The sequence below is a fragment of the Onychostruthus taczanowskii genome, unplaced genomic scaffold (genome assembly GCF_017590055.1).
Source record: "Onychostruthus taczanowskii isolate IOZ18803 unplaced genomic scaffold, ASM1759005v1 scaffold152, whole genome shotgun sequence".
NCBI lineage: Eukaryota > Metazoa > Chordata > Aves > Passeriformes > Passeridae > Onychostruthus > Onychostruthus taczanowskii.
The window spans coordinates 33,230-50,711 of record NW_024498708.1 but is presented as its reverse complement, the minus strand read 5'-3'; the positions used below and the strand labels follow the sequence as shown (position 1 = coordinate 50,711).

General features: G+C 54.4%; 1 protein-coding gene across 1 annotated transcript in view; it reads left to right on the top strand.

Moving 5' to 3' along the window:
* Positions 1–16,627, top strand: part of SCN4A (sodium voltage-gated channel alpha subunit 4) — a 46,929-nt gene extending 30,302 nt beyond the window's left edge. The window contains exons 17-26 of the mRNA XM_041399022.1: positions 4,173–4,302; positions 4,609–4,763; positions 6,086–6,259; positions 6,921–7,043; positions 7,275–7,553; positions 8,791–8,844; positions 10,284–10,421; positions 10,962–11,066; positions 11,762–12,032; positions 13,496–16,627. Of these exons, the coding sequence (XP_041254956.1) occupies positions 4,173–4,302; positions 4,609–4,763; positions 6,086–6,259; positions 6,921–7,043; positions 7,275–7,553; positions 8,791–8,844; positions 10,284–10,421; positions 10,962–11,066; positions 11,762–12,032; positions 13,496–14,685 (2,619 nt within the window). The 3' untranslated portion in view covers positions 14,686–16,627. The remainder of the gene's footprint in view (positions 1–4,172; positions 4,303–4,608; positions 4,764–6,085; positions 6,260–6,920; positions 7,044–7,274; positions 7,554–8,790; positions 8,845–10,283; positions 10,422–10,961; positions 11,067–11,761; positions 12,033–13,495) is intronic.
* The last annotated feature ends 855 nt before the right edge of the window (positions 16,628–17,482 follow it).

The following is a 17,482-nucleotide window of genomic DNA, read 5'->3' as shown; positions in this document are numbered from 1 at the left end:
GCCTCTCACCTCCCTCCCCCCTGCAGGCTCCTCACAGCTCAGTACGGTGACAGGGACCCAGCTTGGCACAACGTAGGGCAAGGAGAGGGGACAATCATGATTATTTAATGTTATCTGGGGCAACAGGGAGATTTTAGCATTTGGGGTGCAGAGGGGGACAGGAGGAAAGGTGGGCCTGGCCCCTGTCACTGCCAAACCGTGGGCTTTAGGAGAGCAGGCTTTAGGTGTTCAGCAGAGAGCACCCCCTGCAAACACTGCATGGGATAACTGAGCTCAGCAAAGGCAAAGGGCACCTCTCAACCAGTAAATACCAGTTCAGCCCATCGGGGCTGTTGGGTTTGGTGCCTAAATCCAGTCAAAGCTGACTCAGGTGGGAGCCAAGGGGGTGCATCAAAAACAGGGGCCCTGCCCAAGCAGGGGGAATGATGGGCTGCAATTCATCATGAAATCACAATTTGGGTTGGTGAGAGTCTCAAAGACCATACAATTCCACCCCTGCCATGGCAGGGACACCTCCCACTGTCCCAGGCTGCTCCAAGCCCCAGTGTCCAGCCTGGCCTTGGGCACTGCCAGGGATCCAGGGGCAGCCACAGCTGCTCTGGGCACCCTGTGCCAGGACCTGCCCACCCTGCTAGGGAACAATTCCTAATTCCCAATCTCCCATCCAGCCCTGCCCTCTGGCAGCGCCCTGTCCCTCCATCCCTTGTCCCCAGTCCCTCTCCAGCTCTCCTGGAGCCCCTTTAGTGCCTGGAAAGGGCTCTGAGCTCCGCCAGACCCTCCCCTTCTCCAGCTGAGCACCCCCAGCTCTCGCAGCCCGTGTTCACAATGTGAAATGACAATTATTTAATCTAGCACTCAGGCGCTGGGGGCGGGAGCCCTGCGCTGCTCGGGCTGGTGCCGGTGCGCTCACAGCCGGGATCAGCTGCAGAGGGAGCCAGAGCCCCGCGCAGCGCCCGCTCCGCCACGGCCCCGACCGCCCGCTGAGTCCTCCCCACCCCCAGAGCAGCTCCTTTCCGAGGAAAAGCTCTTTTTCGGGGAAATGGCAGGGACAGGATCATCGCAGCTACAGTTCTGAGTCTCGTGGTTGGTTTCTGTTCGCAGCTCAGAGCAGGGAGGAGCTGCCAGCCTGGACCGGGCTTGGAGCCCCGGGACAGTGGAAGGTGTCCCTGCCATGGCAGGGGGTGGAATTACATGGTCTTTGAGACTCTCACCAACCCAAATAATTTGTGATTTCATTATAAATTTCAGCCCATCATTCCCCCTGCCTGGGCAGAGCCCCTGTTTTTAATGCACCCCCTTGGCTCCCCCCTGAGTGGCTCTGCAGAATCCGTGCAGGGCTCAGGGCTGTTCCAGGGGCTTCTCCCATGGGATCCCACCCTGCTGGGCAGGCAGATGTTCCTGAGATGCTCCTGGCTCTGCTGCAGCACAGGGGTGTTGTCAGTGGGGCTGAAGGAGCTGGGAAGGGGCTCACCTGGAGAAAAGGAGGCTCAGGGGGCCCTGGTGGCTCTGCTCAACTTCTGACAGGAGGGGACAGCCGGGGGGTCGGGCTGTGCTCCAGGGAACAGGGACAGGAGGAGAGGGAACGGCCTCAGGCTGGGCCAGGGCAGGTTGGATTGGAAATTAGGGAAAATCCCTGCATGGAAAGGGCTGTCCAGCCCTGGCACAGCTGCCCAGGGCAGGGGAGGAGTCCCCATCCCTGGAGGGGTTTAAAAGCCGTGTGTCACGATCTGTCCTCAAGGACAAGATTCATGATGGTCTGTTTTATTGATCTTAGGGTGCAAAAAATCAACACGACAAGGGGGTTTTGCAGTGATAATCAAAAACAAATGTACCTTTATTGAATGACCACAGCAAAATATGTTAGGGAGAAAGGGAATAAACAAAAGGGAAAGAATAAGGAAAAAGAGGGGAGGAAAAGAAAGGAGGTTTATAGCTACCAGATGTGAGATGATGAAGTCTTTCGAAGTCCAGTCGACAAAGCCTGTTGTATTCACATCAGGGGAGATCTCAGAGATGCTGGTCAGCTCTAACCTCTATTATAGTATTTTTTGATTGGGGGAAGGGGATATGTTTCAAATCAAATGTAATAGAGAATAGTCTATTGAAAAAGGGTACAAAAATTCCAGAGCAGTAGGCAAAAGCCATTGTCTTCTTGGTCCAGTGGTCAGCAAACATCCAGCTGGCCTCCACACACACACCTTCCCCCCCCCGCCTGCGATAGCGGTTTCAGCCTCAGTCCTTGGGGAAGAAAGGAGGAGCTTTTCCATACAGGAGTCTCATGTCTCAGTCCTTGAGAGAAAGGCTTCTCCCCTCTCAGTCCATCTGTCACGGTGGTTGATGTTGGTAAATGGAGGGTCTAATTCATGGGGACCACCAAAAGGTGATTCCAGAGAGAAAGTCCAGCCAAGCTGGGAGGTGGGGAAAATTCCAGGACCAGTGCAGGCAAAGCAATGCAGGCAAAGGAGGGCAGAGTGTCCCTTCTCATGTGCAGTGTTCCATAGGGTGAGCAAACACACCTGTGGCTTGGTGGAACAGTCTGACCCAGATTTCAGAACAGGATCTTTCTTTTCCCCAGTGGTCCCAATTTTTGTCTTTTCACAACAATCGGGAGGCAAAGAATGAGGGAAATTTCAGACAGACACACCCTGTGGATGTGGCACTTGGGGACATGGTCAGTGGTGGCCTTGGCAGTGCTGGACTCATGCACTCAGAAGGCTTTTCCAACCTGAACAATTCTGTGATTCGCAGGGCTGTGGATTTTGGGGTCATGGGGTGAGTCAGGGTGGGGCAGCCCCAGGCAGGCTGGAGATGCTGTGCCAGGTGTGGGATGGGAATTGCCCTCCAAACCTGCTGGTTCCAGGTGTGGGAGGGCTCAGGAACCCCCAAGGATGGGTTTTTATCCCTGTCCCCACCCAGCAGAACCTGCCCTGAGCCCCACCCACAGATCTCCTGGGCTCCCTGAGCCACCCAAGGCCCTTTTGGACCTTCCCCCACCTCTCCAGGGCAGCTGCACTGGTTTGTCCCCACCCTGACCCTTTCTAAGGCTGTCCTGGAGGCAGATGGCTCCTGTGTGTCCTTCTCTGGGGTCACAGCTTGCCTGGCTCCGTGCTGAGCCTCCCTAATCCCCCTGGCCCTCCTGTCCCTCCCCCCAGACTGAGGGTGGTCCCAGTGGTCCTTGAGAGCCACCAGCTGAGATCTGGTGCCAGTCCTGCTGCTGTGCCCTCTCCTGCCTGTCCCCAAAGGTCCCCAGAGCCACGTCTTCTCACAGAGAGGTGGCTGTGGCCCTTGAAGCTGTGGGCAGTGACGGTGCCTCAGTTTACCCCAGGGCCTTTTCCCTGGTTTTTGGAGGATGGAGCAGCTCCTTTATGGATTACCAAAAGCAGGAGCAGCCTGAGGGGAGAATTATCTCCTTCCATGTAAGCCAACACCTTCCTGTGCTGGAAATACCCATCCTGGACCCTCTGGTTCCTGCTGCTCCCAGGCAGGATAGGCAGGGCTCCTTCCTCAAGTGTTGCACGAGGGCTTCTTAGAAAGCCAAAAAAAAAAAAAAAAAAAACCAGAGGAAAAGAGTCCCAGGGGCTTGCCAAGGTTGTCTCTTGTTATCAGCCCCTCTGGCCTTGCTGAGTGGTGTCTGGGAAGGCAGCCAAGCTAAGGTCTGGAGCAGGGTGGAGCTGGAGAGAGGCATTTGGGATGCAGGTTTGGAACTGGGGTGAACCTCGGGCTGAGGGCCCTGCAGCATGAGCTGAGCAGAGGGAGGAGAGAGGAGAAGCTGCTTGGGTTTCTGCACCAAGGGGGGTTGGCAGAGCAAGTCTTGGATGGGGACACACAGAGGGGGAAGAGGAGGAGGTGAGAAAATCAGCTTGAGGTGGTGGCACAGGTGGATGGGAGATGGAGCTGCTGTGCTGGGAGGAAGGCTGGGATCAGGGCACCTTCTGTTCCTCTGGACCTGGATGAGAAGCAAAGCTCAGGTCCCAGCAATCCTCCAAGGTTTGCATCCCTGGATGATTCAACAGCTTCTGGGCTGTGTGTCCACGGGAGGGGGACTCAGAGCATCCCCCAGATAAGGGGGTCCCACCACCCAGGAGTCCTGCCCGGGCTCTCTGGGGCAGGAGGAGCATGGCTGGAGGCAGCCCAAGGCCAGGAGCCTGGCCTGAGTCGCTGTCCCTCTGCAGAACCCCCTGTGCAGCGACAACGCCTCGTCCGTGTGCAGCACGGTGGATTACAAACCCCCCGCGCCCGAGGAGGAGGAGGTGGCAGAGGAGGCTGAGGAGGGCAACGAGCCCGAGGAGTGTTTCACTGAAGGTGAGGGGCAGAGCAGGGCTGGGGACCCTGGGGACAGGGGAGATGGGTGTGGAGAGGGGAAAATGGGGCTGGAGGGGCCACTGCCAACCAGTTCTTGCAGCACAGACCCCCAGGCTCCCTGAGCTCGGCCCCAAATCCTCCTGTACCACCCCAGAGATGATCCCCATGGAGCTCCCCTCATGCACCCACCTAAACCCAGCAGGATCCTGGTTCATCTTCCACCAGGGAGGGTTTAAAATGCCAACAAAACCGGGAATAGTGGGAACACCCTGGCCAGGAGTGACCCGCCCCCCGCCCCGTCCCCAGGCTGTGTGAAGAAGTTCCCCTGCCTCTACGTGGACATCACCAGTGAGAAGGGGAAGACTTGGTGGAACCTCAGGAAAACCTGCTTCCGCATCGTGGAGCACGACTGGTTCGAGACCTTCATCGTCTTCATGATCCTCCTCAGCAGTGGGGCTCTGGTAGGTGCCACCTTTCCCCTCTCCCAAGGGCCCTGCAGCAGCTTCCCAGCCTGGGGGAGCCCAGGGAGGGGACAGAGCCTTGGCTCTGGGCATCTCCTGTGCTGAATAATCCAGCTGTGGGCAGATGTTTGAGTTCAAACTCCATTTGGCTCAGCTCTAACATCCTCCAGGAGCCCTGGTCACCCTCCCCAGCATTCCTGGACCATCACCCACAGGCTGTGGTCCATGGCTCGAGGGGATGCCACTGCCTACAGCCCCCACTGCTGCTCTTAATGCCAACTATGAACCATCTGAGCCATTTATTGAGCTTCCTGTGGTTCCTCATTTCACCAGCACCAGCTCTCAGGAGGTGCTTGACAAACAGTTCATGGTTTTTATTTTGCTGTTCAGCATCTCCATCAGTGCCTGGTGCCCCCTCTCAGAACCTGGGTGTTATGTTAAATCAATTTAATTCACTATCAGTGTTGGCCTGGCCTGGTGCTCTTCTCTGAGTGTTTGGGCTGGATTTAACCCAAGAAATACAAATTTCTCTGCAGGTTTGGAGGTGAAGAGAGAGGGAAGGAGAACAGAGGGACTGAGAGGCTTTTCAGACACACTTTACATGTCTGCAGCTCGCTCTGAGGTGGTTTGGGGATGTCTGAGGTTGTAGCTGGTGCAGGAATTGAAAGCTGTGCTCCCCCAGCTGTGCAGCACCTGGTCACCACACCCCTAACTCCGAGTGCTTACTCAGCACGTGGGTGTGGCACTCCCCCAAACTCCTCAGGGCATTTTCAAACCTCCCAGATCATCCCAGGGTGTGGGTTGGTGTCCCGGGCTTGGAGCTGAGACACCTGGGAGTTGGATGCAGCTGCACCTTGGCTTCAGTGAAGCTCTCATTTGGGTCCAACCCCACAAAGCCAACAGGGACTGGCAAGCAGGAGCTGGACCCCATGTGGATCAAGTGCTCATGGACCAGCCATCCTTGGGCTCCCAGCTTCCTGAGCCCTGGAAAGCAGGGCTGGGAGGAAGGCTGGGATCAGGGGACCTTCTGTTCCTCTGAACCTGGATGAGAAGCAAAGCTCAGGTCCCAGCAATCCTCCAAGGTTTGCATCCCTGGATGATTCAACAGCTTCTGGGCTGTGTGTCCACGGGAGGGGGAGGCATCTCCCCCCCTGGAAGGCAGGGAGATGCCAGCAAGGGTGTGCTCTGGGGTGCCACAGGTCCCGTGGAAGATGTGACTGTCACAGAGCTCCGTGGGGTCCCGTGGTCCCATGTGCCTGTCACAGAGCTCCGTGAGATCCCGTGGAAGATGTGACTGTCACAGAGCTCCGTGCCCCTTGCAGGCTTTCGAGGACATCTACATCGAGCAGCGCAAGGTGATCCGCACCATCCTGGAATACGCAGACAAGGTCTTCTCCTACATCTTCGTCATCGAGATGCTGCTCAAGTGGGTGGCCTATGGCTTCAAGGTGTACTTCACCAATGCCTGGTGCTGGCTGGATTTCCTCATCGTGGATGTATGTGCTGAGCAGGGCCAAGCCAGGGGGCTTGGGGCATTAGGGGCTGCTGTAAATGAACCCAGATTGCATTTTAGAGGATAAAGGGGTGGCTGTGGAATGAGGGCTTATAGCAATACTCAGAATAATGGTCTCCCACAGGAAGGAACACTTCATTCCTGGTTGCAGGAACCTTTCAAACCCTTCTGTTTCACACCCAAGCAAAGAACAGCCCCTGCAGTTCCACCAGGCCCAGCAGAGCTGTGAAGGGACACAGGGTCTCCCAAATGGTCCATGACAGAGCAATCTGTCCTGTCTGTCCTGTCTGTGCCCCACATCAATTCCACCCTCACACTCAAGAGGTGTCATCCTGCCCCTGGATCCCTGGCAGTGCCCAAGGCCAGGTTGGATGGGGCTTGGAGCAGCCTTGGACAGTGGGAGCTGTCCCTGCCATGGCAGCAGTGGCATTGGATGGGCTTTAAGGTCTCTTCCAACCCAAACCATCCTGCGATTCTGTGACCCTTGAGGTGTCTGGTCACCAGGGACCCCAAGGACTCAGTGTCCGTGTCCCAGGGCTAGAGGATGACCACCAGCCTGAGGGACTGGGGAGAGAGCAAAGGGCAGGAGCTGCAGCTGTGTTTCCACCTGAGGTGCTGCTGACCACTTGGGCTGCTCCTTCCAGGTGTCCCTGGTCAGCCTGACAGCAAACTGGCTGGGATACTCTGAGCTGGGAGCCATCAAATCCCTGCGGACACTGAGGGCTCTGCGACCCCTGCGTGCTCTGTCCCGCTTTGAGGGCATGAGGGTAAGTGTGTCCCCGTGTGCTGCTGGCCCTGACAGGGACATGAGAGCCCTCAGCAGTCCTTTACATCACGCACATCCCAGCTGGTTTTCAGGGGCTCCAGACTGGTGGGATCAATGCTGAGGTACCTCTGGTCCTGTCTGACCTCACTCAGTGCTGCTGGGGGGGGCAAGGTTGGGCATGGGGACATGAAGGTCCCATGCAGGTCCCCCAAGGTCTTTTCTCTCCTTGCAGGTGGTGGTGAACGCCCTGGTGGGTGCAATCCCCTCCATCATGAACGTCCTGCTTGTCTGCCTCATCTTCTGGCTGATCTTCAGCATCATGGGGGTGAACCTGTTCGCAGGCAAGTACTACAGGTGTGTCAACACCACCACCGGGGAGCTCTTCGACATCGACGTGGTCAACAACAAGAGCGACTGCATGGCCCTGCTCCACACCAACGAGGTCAGATGGGTCAACGTCAAGGTCAACTTCGACAACGTGGGCTTGGGATACCTGTCCCTGCTGCAGGTGGTATGTCACAACATTGGGTGTCACCATCCAGCATGTGTGGAGCAGGGCGGTGGGATGGGCATCAGGGCTGATGTGGGATGGGGTTTCTTAGCTGCTTCTTATCTCCAAAGTCGGTTTTTAACACCAAAAAAAACCCTTAGGAAAGGAGGGAAACTCCTAGCCAAGAGGAAAAGGGACAGGGTAGAAGATGGGAGGGGAAGGTTTCACCAAGGAGCAGATGGGTGCGCAGATGGGTGCAGCAGCACCAAGGCTGGGACTGCAGAGAAGCCCCTGCCCAGCATGGGGTGTAGGAGTCAGGAGGGAAGGCTCTGTGGTACCCCTGCACCCCTTTGGAAAGTTCAGTCTGCGCCAGCCGTGGGTTGTGGGACTGTGTGTGGGATGGGTGACGACTGGAAAAAGGACACACGTGTCCCCTGGAGGCAGGGGGTGAAGGCACCCGGGTTCCACTGAACTCCCCACAGCTGGGCCAGGCAGCAAAGGGGAACTGCTCACCACAGCTTTGACAAAAATGTAGATGTGGGCTCCATTATTGGGCAGGCTGGGGCTACTCCCATCAGATCCAGGGGAACTGGTGGCTGCAGAATCGGAAAACAACCCCAGCTGATCACCCTGCTTCTAAATTCAGCTTCCTCTTCAGCCTTGTTGTTCCATCAGATTCAGGAAACAAAATGTGCAGACCTTTTGTTTAACAAATCAGCAGCAAAAGGCTGTAAGAGATGCAGTGGAGACCCTGTAAAAGACTTAGTGTGGTCCCCCACCTCGCTAGGATGGGAATTCAGCAGAAGAAGAGGCAGGATCTGGAAGTCAGGTCTATGGAGGTGGCACAGTTTGGGACTGGAAAGGAGGCAGCTGGCCCTGGCACAGCTCTGCCTTTGGGAAAATGACTTCAAAGAGAGCAGCAAGGAGAAAAGTGTCAATTCCTTCTTTTCCCTGCCTTGTTTGCAGCGGTGTTTTGGAAGGTCAGTGGTAGCCTCAGCCCCAGAAGGGTCCATGCATATTCACCTGGGAATTTCCATATTTCTGGGACATTTTTCTTGTGGATTCAACCCCTGTTCCTCTCCTGCCATTCCCACAGAGAAGCCAGAGTGCTCAGAGCCAAACCCCTGACGCGCACCCATCACCTTCCCTTTCTTCCCAGCCACAACAATACCCAGAAAATACATTCTTCACTGTCACAGAATCACAGAATCCTTTGTGTTGGAAAAGACTCCAAGCCTGACCATTCCTGTTCCCACAGGCAACCTTCAAAGGCTGGATGGACATCATGTATGCAGCCGTGGACTCACGTGAGGTGAGGGGACATGCAGGGACATGGGGCTGACTCCAGGGTGGATTCCCCTTGGCAGCCTGGGAACAGGAGCCCAGAGCTGAGGCTGGGATGGATCCTTGGCTACAGCATCACCCCTAGCTGTGCCTTTTGGTGCTGCATCCCACCCATGACTCCAGCCAGGACATGGGCTACAGGGTTGAGAAACCCCCAGAATGTATCAGATCATGGAATCCCAGCGTGGTTTGTGTTGGAAGAGACCCTAAAGCCCATCCAGTGCCTCCCCCTGCCATGGGCAGTGACACCTTCCACTATCCCAGGGTGCTCCAAGCTCTGTCCAACCCAGCCTGGGGCACCTGGGCAGCCACAACATCCCTCTGCTGAGGTGGACAGCCTCAAAGAGGGCAGCCATGTGTCCCTGTGTCACCCATGTCATTGTCACCTGCAGCCTGGCCCCACACTGGGCTCCCAACCTGCCCCACAGCTGGGGCTGAATCTACTCCACCCAGCTTCAGTTCCAGGGGCCAAAATCCCTGTTCTGCCCCCACTGCTCCAGCCTGGAGGGCTCGTTCTTCTGCCTGCTGTGACATGATGTCCTCTGGGATCCCTCTAGCTGGGAAAGCTCATCCCATCCTGGAGAAAGTACCTGGCTTGCCTTGAGCAATCAGTGGATTATGAGAACAGAGCAGCCAGTGTTCAACCATGGGGTTCAATGAGTTATTAAAAAACCCTAAGTGTTTGAAGAGTGACATGCAAAGGCTGTTCCTACTGTGATCCACCCCCAAAAGTGTCCCCCACAGCAGAAGGGGTTTCCTACTGTTCTCCAGTTACACTGGGGGTAACCCCACACACCTACAGGCCTGAAGGGGTGATTTTCATTGCCTTTTTTTAGCACCCTTTCATCACCTTCTGAAAATCCCTCAGGCCTCTGCCCCACCTGGGGCAAAGCTGGTTTGGGAGAAAATCCTCCCTGTTCTGTCAAGAGCTTTCCTCAAAATGGGAGAAGCCAATGGGGTCACCTTGGGGTGTGTCTGGTCAAACACAAAGCAGGATTAAGGGATGCTCCTTGGGATAATGAGAATTGTCCAGGCTTGTCTGGCCTTCACCCAGCTGTGCTGATGTGACAAATTAATCCACTTTTCCTTTCCCCTCTCAGATATATTTCAGCCCTTGGAATACTGATTATTGGGAAGAAACTAATTTCTCATTAATATCACTGCAAAGGACATCCTTTCCCATTCCCCAGCCCATGCTGTGGGATCAGGGGGCAGCATGTCCTTGTCCCTCAGTCGGTGTCACGTGGATGTCCCTTCCTGTGGCTGCTCCCACTGGGAACACACAGCCAAAAGTTTTGGAGCAGCCACACCCTGGCTCTGTCCAAAAACCACAAGCCCTTGTCTGGGGGCTTGGGGACACCTTTTTGGGACAGGGTCAGCCTCACATTTCCCATCTCTCCTGGCCAGATTGAAGAGCAGCCACAGTACGAGATCAACCTCTACATGTACATCTACTTCGTCATCTTCATCATCTTCGGTGCCTTCTTCACCCTGAACCTCTTCATCGGCGTCATCATCGACAACTTCAACCAGCAGAAGAAAAAGATGAGTATCTCCTGGCTGTTGAGGTGCTGCTCTAGGCTAGAGGGGGCCAGCACAGCAGTGGGTGATGGGACCAGGGCCACCATGCCCGGGACAAGGATGGATCCCAGGATTCCTGTCATTAGTGGCTTCCTGCACTGGGCAAACAGCACGTGGAGCTTTGTGTCCAGGTCACAGCAGTTACAGAGGACTTAATTTATGGGTGCAAAGGGAGGAAGCAAAGGGAGGCTGTGTTTTCTCTTGCCTGGGCCATTACTTTTATTTTCTTTTCCCACCCTGGGATCATTTTCCCATGCGCGAGGCTGACACACAACTTCTGCTTCCAAGCCAGTAGCTCAGGACTGCCAGCCCAGAGCAGGGGAGGAGGGTGGACAGGGCCAAGCACACTGATGGTGCTGAGCAGGGTCTGCAGGACACAGAGAGGACATCTTGCTCCCAGCAGGATCTCTGAGGGGCTGGAGACACTTGGTGGGGAGGGACATGGTCAGACACACTTAGTCGGAAGAGAATTCCTGAGACTAACAGCAATGATTCCCTTTATACTTTGGAGGCAAAGACATCTTCATGACAGAAGAGCAGAAGAAATACTACAACGCCATGAAGAAGCTGGGCTCCAAGAAACCCCAGAAGCCCATCCCCAGGCCAGCGGTACGTTGGGCTCATCCTCCTGGAGTGGAGCAAGCAGGGAACACTTCAAGCCACCAGCCATCCCAGAGGGAACGAGAAGGGTCCAGGGAAGACCACTTGCCCCATTGTTGCTCTGCAGACAGGACCTGACCAAGAGCTGCAGCTTCAGAAGAGGGTGACATCAGGCCACCTCCTTTGGGTCTGCCCTTTAGCTCTTGGTCTGCTGGCAAGGGCAGTGATGGGGTTTGTTTTGCAGGAATTTGGAAATTTTTCCTTGTTCAGCTCCCAGCCCTCTCTGAAAGGGAGTTGGGCTCAGGGAAAGCTCAGCTTTCAACCCCCCAGAAGGGACCCTGGTCCAGCCAAAACATTCTCAGTTGCGATTTAGGTTTTGTGGCCCTGCACAAGGGAGGTCCTTCCCATGTGTTAATTTGTGCCCTATTAGCTGTGGGTGTAAGTAGCAAGTGGCTGTGCCCTGTGCCCACTCCTCCTGGCTGTGGCATTCCCAGGTGTGCTCCATCCTGAGAGGCACTGGGAATCCTCCCCCCCATAACTTTTGGGGCTGTGAGAGCTGTGCTGGCCACAGCCCTGAGGTTTTCCACACTTGTAAATATGGTTCCTTCTTCTCTTTCTGTTGTGTTTTTTGTTTTGCTGCATCTGTTCTGTGTTCCCACCTCTTCTCTGGTGCTCCATCATGGCCTTTGTGTCCCTCACTGCAGAACAAATTCCAAGGGAAGGTGTTTGACTTTGTTACCAAGCAAGTGTTTGACATCACCATTATGATCCTGATTTGCCTGAACATGGTGACCATGATGGTGGAAACAGATGACCAGAGCGAGCTCAAAACCTCTGTCCTCTACAAGATAAACCTGGTCTTCATCGTCATCTTCACCGGCGAGTGTGTGCTCAAGATGTTTGCCCTGCGCCACTACTTCTTCACTGTGGGCTGGAACATCTTTGACTTCGTGGTGGTTATCCTCTCCATCCTAGGTGAGTCCTGCTGCTCCCACCAGTCCCTCAGGGATCCCACAGGACAATGAAGAGTGGAAGTGGTCTCACCAATCCACACCCACCGGGTCGTACTGGACCCTGCCTGCACCCATCCTTTGAGCAGGGGTGTCCTGGTTTAGGGCAAGTTTGGGAGATAACCCCCAAAGGGGCTTCTCTACGAAAGCAGATTCAATTGCCCCTCCCCCCCCACAACCGGTTCGGGAGAAAATATCTCCTTGGAGAAAAAGTGGAAAGAAACCTGTTTATTAAACAATAGAACCCAAACAATATTAAACAATAAAACTTCTCACTGCTCCAAAAAAAAAAAAAACAAACTCAGAACAGTCCCCTCCCCGGGTTGCAGCTCGTCTCACTCAGTTTCTGATCAGTCTCTCTGGTGCTGGAAATGCCGCGGCCCAGGCCCGGCCAAGGGGCCTCAGGTGGAGCTGCCGGTGCTCTTCTGGGTGTTCAGTCCAGAGCAGGCTTGAACAGATCCAAGAAAAAGGAAAAATCACAGTCCAGGGAACTTCTTTGCTTCAGCTAGCTAAAACTAACTAAAAGCAAAAAAAAGGGGAAAAGAGGAGGTCTGTCCTGCTGTCTGTATGTCCGCAGACAACACAGTCCAGGAGCAGGAATGTGGAGGAGTGAGTGCAGTCTGAAAAACAAACTGCGCGCTTCTTCCCTCCCCTCTTCACTCTCTGGAAGAGTCTTAAAGGTGTAAAACTTATTATTCAGTATAAACAGAAGAAGACGATTGGGGATAAAAGCATCATATAGTCAACCCAGGACAAGGGGGAAGCCAGCAGGACCCTGGGACATGACAGACAGGCCACTCCTGTCTGGGACATGACAGACAGGCCACTCCGGGCTGCGTGAGGGGCTGGGGATCTCTGCTCCTCCTGTATTGTTGTAATGGGCCCCCAGCCAGGTAATAGTATAGACTTTATTATTCACAGAAGGTTCATTAATCTTTATTAAAAAAACTTATTGTTCTTATAGATAGTTACAATACAATTGGAGTTAATTGGTCCTCTAATTCAAACGCCATCACCATTGGCTAGTTAAGAAACCACCCGTTGGTAAACAAATCTCCATAACACACTCCACATGATCACAATACCAGGTGCAGCAAGTTAAGATAAGAATAGTTTCTTATTCTTTTCTCTGATCTTCTCACAGCCTTTTCCCACAGCGATGCCTGGGAAAGTTGTGTTTCTCTCTGTGGCCAGAGAGCTGCTACCACACTCCTTGGTGTTATTACCCTTGGTGTTCTCTTTCTCTGAAACAGAGCAGCCAGAATTTAACCCTTGGGTCTGTGCTCAGAGGTTATTTTTTAATGTTGTCACTGGAGGACCCATTGGGGCGGCTTCACCTCACTGTGTCTGCCCAGGTGGAGCCAAGCAGCTCCCCTTCACCTCCCACTGGTGGAACAGCAAACTCATCTGCCCTTCTTCCCTCCACAGGTATCGTCCTCTCAGACATCATCGAGAAGTACTTTGTGTCCCCCACCCTCTTCAGGGTCATCCGGCTGGCGAGGATCGGCCGCGTGCTGCGGCTGATCCGAGGCGCCAAAGGCATCCGGACACTCCTCTTTGCCCTGATGATGTCCCTGCCCGCCCTGTTCAACATTGGCCTCCTGCTCTTCCTCGTCATGTTCATCTACTCCATCTTCGGCATGTCCAACTTCGCCTACGTCAAGAAGGAGTCGGGGATCGATGACATCTTCAATTTCGAAACCTTCGGGAACAGCATGATCTGCCTCTTTCAGATCACCACGTCAGCAGGGTGGGATGGGCTCCTCAACCCCATCCTCAACAGCGGCCCCCCGGACTGCGACCCTGAGCTGGAGAACCCCGGGAGTTCAGTGAAAGGAGACTGTGGGAACCCCGCCATCGGCATCTTCTTCTTCTGCAGCTACATCATCATCTCCTTCCTCATCGTGGTGAACATGTACATCGCCATCATCCTGGAGAACTTCAGCGTGGCCACAGAGGAGAGCAGCGAGCCCCTCTGTGAAGATGATTTTGAAATGTTTTATGAAACTTGGGAGAAGTTCGACCCAGATGCCACCCAGTTCATCGCCTACAGCACCTTGTCTGACTTTGTGGACACCTTGCAGGAGCCACTCAGAGTTCCCAAACCCAACAAGATCAAACTCATCACCATGGATCTACCAATGGTTGCTGGGGACAAAATCCACTGCCTAGACATCCTCTTTGCTCTGACTAAGGAAGTGCTGGGAGACTCGGGAGAGATGGATGCCCTGAAGGCCACCATGGAGGAGAAGTTCATGGCTGCCAACCCCTCGAAGGTTTCCTATGAACCCATCACCACCACCCTGAAGAGGAAGCACGAGGAGGTGTGTGCCACCAAGATCCAGAGGGCTTTCCGGAGGTACCTCCTGAGGCGCTCGGTGAAGCAGGCGTCCTACATGTACAGGCACAGCCAGGACGAGCTGGGCGAGGACGCACCCGAGAAGGAAGGGCTGATCGCCACCAAAATGCAGGAGATCTATGGGAACACTGGGACAGATGTGGACACAGCCCCTGCCCTGGGCCTTGAGCCCATTCCCAGCTCAGAGATGCCCCAGGATGCTCCTGAGGAAGCACAGGCTTGGGTTAAGGAACACGTGGTGAAAGAGTCGCTGGTGTAACACGAGGAGATTCCACTACTGGCCCAGCCTGAAAAGACTTCATTTGTATCTCCTGTTCAAAGCTCTTCCATGCACAGATCTCTAGATCTTAGATATTGAGCTAATTTCAGACATTTCAAGCAACCACCTTGAATTTCAAAGCAGGATCTCCTCCTGATCCTGGGTTTTACAGCCCACTGCACTTGCAAAGAGTTAAATTCTTTTTCTTATGAGAACTCAAATGTGAAATCTGTTGTCGGTGAAAGAGAAACAAGTTAGTTTTGAAATAATCTCATCATGGTAACGATGGTTTTCAGGCGTGAACAGAAGAGTATGGTTGTCCTTTCACTTAAAGTAATTATTTATTAATGTTATTTCACAATTAAGAGATTTTCCTGTATTTTATTCTTCCAGAGTGCAGCCAAGCAACCAGTAAAGATGAGCCAAGTGAAATAATATTAAGAATAATTACGGAAAACAGAAGGTTTTGTGAACAAAAATCTCCAAAGTCTTAAAGTAGCACCTTTCTTTTGAACCTCTGAATAAGCTTGATGATCATTTTTTGTTACATACAAGAGAAAGTGCAATTATGTCTTAAAAATTGGTTTGCAAAGCCAAAGCAAAGCATCTGCAGATTTGTTCTCAGGGTTAAATATCAGGTTTTCAAGGTCTCTGAATATGCATTGAAAGCAGAAATCATTCAGGTCTTTGTAGGACGAATGTAAACACTATTTATAGTCAGGTTTTACTCCCTTTTCCCATTTCCATCCAGGTTTTGTGGCAGGAAAGCAATGGGCAAAGGTAGGATTTGGAAAACATCCTCCAAGAATCCCTGGTCCCCGGGACAAAACTCTCCAGGGTTTTTTTTCTAGCCCTGTTGCAAGAGGAACCATCCCACTGGAGTGCTCTTGGTTGGCATTCCAAATGTCCTCTTCGTTAGTGTTAATTAATGAGATGCACCCCCAGGGATCAGAGCAGATGTTTGAACGATGCTTTCTATGCACTGCCTTAGGGGTGCCCTGAATCCCACCCAAGCCTCAGATGGCTGCATGGAATAAACAATCCCAATGGGGTGTGAATCCCAAAATCCTCAGGCAGAGCATCCTTCCCTAGGCTGGGGCTGCAGAGAGGCCCTGGTGGCACGTTCTGAGTGGGCCAGGCAGGTCCTCACCAGGAAACATCCAGGCAGAGGAGCGATTTCCCAGGGGAAAACAGGATTTGCTGTTCTTCACACAGGTGAGCAAAAGGAAAGTAAATCAAGGAAAATGGCCTGGGCACAGCTGTAGCTGCCCCTGGATCCCTGGAAGTACCCAAGGCCAGGTTGGACAGGGCTTTGAGCACCCTGGCATAGTGGAAGGTGTCCCTGCCCATGGCAGGGGGTGGCACTGGATGAGCTTTGAGGTCCTTCCAACCCAAACCAACCTGTGATTCTGTGAAAAATGGAGTTCACCTCTAATCACCTTCTGCCTTCAAAAGGGAAAAAAACCCTCTTGAGATAAAAACAAACATGAACCAAAACCTCTTCCAGTTCAAACAAGGCTGTTCCTGAAGCCAAAGGCTCTGTCTTTTTGTACTCTGATGATTCTCTTCTCTTCCCGGGCTGCTTCGGGCGCTGCCATCACAGGTGCCCCACGGCCAGGCTGGCCAGGAGCGGTGCTGAGCTTGGCTTGGACCCAGGAGCTGCCAGCCAGGTGGCAGAAGCAGGGGACACTCGGCTTGTCCCCTGTGCCTTCATTTCCATGCTGATGCTCCCCGCAGCAGGAGCCCGAGCTGCTGTGGCCGGCGTTTCCGTGGGAAGCATCCCTGGCATGGCAGTCCCCGCCCGGACCGTGGTACACAATCGATGCTGCTTCTACGTTTGTGTCGTCGGGGATGGGGAAATGCCCCAGAGCAGGGTTTGTGTGAGCTAAAGCCGTTTTTCTTTGTACCTTTCTTACAATAAACAACTGTAAATGATCTGGTATTACGGCACCAAGTGTGTTGGGATGTCTTGGGGGAGGAATGTTTTCCCTGTGCTGGGAGGGATGAACACCCCTTCCCTTGGCTCCCTGTGCTCAGCCTTGCACCTGTCAACTTCAGCAGGACCTGGGGGTCTCATCCTGGACAGGAGCCCCCAGGGCTGTCCCCAGGGACCTCCAGCCCAGCTCCCAGAGCCTCTGCTCTGCTCCTGATGCCATACCCCCGGAGCCCTCGGTGCTTGTCGGGAGCCACAGGAGAGGCTACCGTGGGCTCTGCCAAGGACAGAGGAGGGTTTGGAGGAGGTTGAAGCCCCCAAGTTGCCCCACACAGGCTCCAACCCCACCCCAGCATCCAGGTGGGAGCAGGTAAGCATCACCGGGAGAGGACAGGGGTGGGTGAAGGAGGTTCTGCGTCAGTGCAGAGGAGCCGCCCGGGCCCTGCTGACGTCCCCGGGGCCACGGCTCGGCTTCGCCGCTGCTGTCGCTGACGCTGGAACAGCTCGTCCCGGGGCTGGCGTAAGCCGGGCAGAGCCGTCTGTGCCAGCAGGCGGGGGCTGCAGGGCCGGGCAGGTGTGCTGGGCACGGTGAAACCCAAACCCGCTGAACGGGGAGGGCTGGGGAAGGTGGGGAAGGTGCAGCTGCCAGCAGGGGCTCTGCTCTGGGAGCCGGGGAGCCAGAGTAGCCCAGGGGAAGAGGCGTGGGGACATGGGACCCTCCCCGTGGGGCCACCAGGTTCCCCTACACCCCCTGTCAGGGTTGCTGTAAGCACAGGGGTCTGCCCTGAGCCCCTCAGCGCCTTTCAAAGGTGCCAAGGAGCCCTCGGGCAGCACAGGTGCTGATTTGGCCACTGTCACTGCAAA